The sequence below is a fragment of the Papaver somniferum genome, chromosome 1, assembly GCF_003573695.1.
Source record: "Papaver somniferum cultivar HN1 chromosome 1, ASM357369v1, whole genome shotgun sequence".
Taxonomy (NCBI): Eukaryota; Viridiplantae; Streptophyta; class Magnoliopsida; order Ranunculales; family Papaveraceae; genus Papaver; species Papaver somniferum.
The window spans coordinates 151,755,926-151,759,698 of record NC_039358.1 but is presented as its reverse complement, the minus strand read 5'-3'; the positions used below and the strand labels follow the sequence as shown (position 1 = coordinate 151,759,698).

The following is a 3,773-nucleotide window of genomic DNA, read 5'->3' as shown; positions in this document are numbered from 1 at the left end:
TAGGAGATGAGACTAACACAGAGAAAGAAGAGATGAGACTTAAACAGAACTTCTTGTTATTGATTCACTTAAAACTTAATAAATTACACAAAGTTGTAATGCATATATATATACATGAGTTCCTTGAGATGCAAGGTAAACAGGTTTCCTAACTAAAGAGAATTACCTAATATACAAGGAATTCTAAAAACAACAAACTCTAAAAAATAACAAACTCTGAAAGCTTAGCCGTGTATAATTGTTGGGTCACAATATACACGGACTAGGTGTTGTGTTAACACCATCCCTGCATTCTTCTCCCATTAGCCATGGCTTTTCACCATGTTTGTTTTCCTAATTATCTGTTTATATCTATCTTATCAATTTGATCTCACCATCCGCCAAACACATTTCAGGTTTTAGCTTAAAACTCATCCACAGAGACTCACCAGCGTCTCCTTTGTACCCCGGTGAACTCAATGTGGTGGAACAAATTCATCGTCTCGTTGACTCCTCAGAATCTCGAGCCCTCTATTTGGAACTTATGGCTACAAACTCTTTATCAACATCCAGAACTCTCGGTATTTATCCGGACGCTCGTCCCTTGGTTACTAGGTACGGTTTCCAATATTTAGTCCCAGTAAAAATTGGATTCAATGTGTGCACCGTGTTTTCGACAAATAAAACCAACTTTCGATCCATCTAAATCGTCTTCATACAAACCTTTTTCTTGTGATGACCCATTTTGTAAGAAAATCAAAGGCAAATGTCAAGATAACAAATGCAAGTACGAAGTAAAATATGGTGGTCACAGTATACTTCGTAGTATATTTTCAAACGAAACGTTCACACTTCAAGATGGTGCATCTACGCAAACCCTAAACAATGTAATGATGGGTTGCTCCACTGAAAATCTCAACATCAGTACATCTTTTAAAGGTGAAACAGATGGCATTCTAGGCATGGATGCTTCACCGTTTTCTTTAGTATCTCAAACGTATAGTGCATCTAAGGGAAGATTCTCATATTGTTTAGTTAAAGACGGATTAACCCCACCAGTCCTGTCAAGTTATTTAAGATTCGGAGATGATATCGTTCTGGGACTACCACCTTGGATCAAAGTTCAAACCTGTCCATTGGTTCAACACATAGCGTTCAGGTATGCGTTGAATTTATTAGATATCAGTGTTGGGAAGAATAAGATTGGTGGGTTCGAATTGAATGATAGTTTTCCTGTGAATACGAAAAATGGATTTGGAGCATGTGAGTTGGATACTGGAGCTCAAATCAGTTTCTTAGACACAATAGTTTATGGTAAAGTGAAAGGCGCCCTAATGAAGGGATTCCAGACTCTTAGACTAAAGATTTTAGACGCAAAAAAGTATTATTTAGATCTTTGTTATGAGTTACCGGGTGATTTCAAGAGTTTCCCGAGCATTACTTATCACTTTCAAGGTGGGGATTTAAAAATACCATCAGACAACGCTTTCATCATCGATTATCCAAACAAGTTCTTCTGCCTGGCCATAAAACCTAAAATTGGGCAAAATGTCCTTGGAGCAAAACAACAAAGGAACATCAGATTTGTGTTTGATATAAACAGAGATGTCGTTTCATTTTATCCCGAGGATTGTTCTAAAGATTTGCAGAAGTAGTGTTCATTTACTCTTTTTTGTTGAGTCCATCTCTGCAGATTTGCACAAGCATGTGTAACCCTTTCCTTGGGGTAAAGAAATCGATTATGTTCTAAAAAATTTAAAATAAAGTTTTGTACTGCTGGGAACATTCAAAATGCTGAGATTATATTGAGGTGCCCTATGGTTTTGCTGTTTGAATTTGTGTCACATTCCCCTTAAACTTTATAATTTTTGGATTCTGAATGTTCTGTTCTTGTTAATGATACCAATGACAAGGAGTCAGACAAGAATATTTTTGATACCAATGAGTTGAACAAAATTGATGACTGCTCGCAGAACTCAGATCTGATGATCCACTTCACGCTAAAATAAGTATGATTGGTAACCCAGCAACAGAAATGAGGGGAAAAAACCCGGCTAAATTGAGGCCTATGGTGATTAATCGGGGCCTATGGATTTCTTCATCCACCCTGTGAACACCATTAATTTGGTAGCACAACCAATTGAAACACATGATAAAGTACTGTTTATAACAAGATATAGACTCAAATCATGAACGAAATTAAGTGCAATGAAATGAAATAGAAATCAACACAAGCATATACGTGGTTCGACAACGGAGTGTCTACATCCACGGGTGAAAAAGAGTTAAGATGTTTATTAAGATTGTTGGGTTACATTGAAGGAGCTTCGTCAATCTCTCTGTGAGTAATCCATAGCAAGAATAGAAAAGAGAAAAGAAATAGAAACAGAACCCTCCTCTCTCTTCTGCCGACCCCGCCTCCCCTCTAGACCTAATCGTTTTGGTTTATAAAGGGAAAATATCTTCCGGAGAATTACTCTTCTATCCTTAGCTTAGGATTGAAGCTGTGTTGGGGTTGATATGGTGTGTGCAGCTGTATTCTTGTGTCCAGCTGCAGCTTCTAATCATCCTCCATGTGTCCATACAGATTATGGTATCTACAATTTGCCCCTTTTCTTGAGGGTCGATGATAAGCGATCCTTAAGAAAAATTCCTCTCACCATAATCGTTCATGCTTCGGTTGTTGTTTCCTTCGGCCGCTCCTTGTCGAAAGGTTCTGCATTCTTATCGTACTGGTACAAGCACTCTTCGTGGCTTGTTCTTTGTTGGTATTTGGCATTGACATTTTCAATACCCGGCTTGGTGCTTGTCCGTTGCATGCTTCAAGTTGAACATGCTTTGTAAGGCCGGTTGAGCAGCAACAACCTATACATCGTAGCGTCGACAACTTTTACTTCACAACACCGTATTATTTGGGGTCACAGGATCTCGTAGGATTACTCAAATTTATCTGGCACAAAAATGTAAGTGGACGACATTTCGTATCAGTTTTTTGTATTATAATAAATAAGGTAAATTCATCTTATGAGCAGTAACAAATTTATTAAGTATTTGTATGGTTTGATCTTGCCCCTGCATTGTGGGGAATCGTAAATCGATTGTTGCTGATGTAAGATGAGTGTTTGAACCTGTCACCCCGTTGGCCAATCTCGGGCCAGGAGATTACCGAACGGTGGGGGTTGAAAATCTCCCGGAGACGTGGTGTAAAACTGAATGTTTTGCAAACACCCGTTCCGCTGAGCTGCCAAAGGCATGTCATGTTGGGCATCTCTTTCTTATGGAAGCCTTCCCCCTGGTCGTACACTCATAGACGCTTATGGGGGAGTCCGGAGAGATTGCGTGTGAACGCTTTACCCAGTATGAAGATATGAGACCGGTGGTGCTTGCCCCGGTTCTCCATTATATGCATTAGTATTCAAAAACGTATCCAATTTATGGAAATGTATGCATTATTCCGAATTGAAATGTATCAAATGCATATAACAATGTATGCTAATATAAACAAGATGCAAGGAGTCTGAATATTTGCAAACTCTTTAGTTGTGTGTATGCCCCCTTTTGGTTTCGGAAGGTGGTTCTTGAAGCTTGCGAAAGCAAAAGTATCTGCTTTAACGTAGGATGCTTAGGCTGTCGAATTTGAGCTGCCCCTTGAACTGTGCTTTTGAAATGATTGCCCCGACGAAGAATTTATTAACTTCTCCGTTGCTGTCACTTTTTCTCTATTGCAGTTGCCAAAAATCATGATTTGCTGGGGATCTGTAACAACCAGCACATGCTTCTGTGTGTATTGCCGT

At 39.1% G+C, this 3,773-nt stretch overlaps 1 protein-coding gene across 1 annotated transcript; it reads left to right on the top strand.

Moving 5' to 3' along the window:
• The first annotated feature begins 872 nt into the window (after window positions 1–872).
• On the top strand, window positions 873–1,634 carry LOC113352355 (aspartic proteinase nepenthesin-1-like). The gene has a single exon (XM_026596182.1). The coding sequence runs from the start codon at window positions 873–875 to the stop codon at window positions 1,632–1,634; it is 762 nt and encodes a 253-aa protein (XP_026451967.1).
• Window positions 1,635–3,773: the final 2,139 nt, after the last annotated feature.

Bases quoted from the DNA above. Each gene is read 5' to 3' on its own strand.
- LOC113352355 (XM_026596182.1), top strand. From the start codon at position 873: ATGGGTTGCTCCACTGAAAATCTCAACATCAGTACATCTTTTAAAGGT.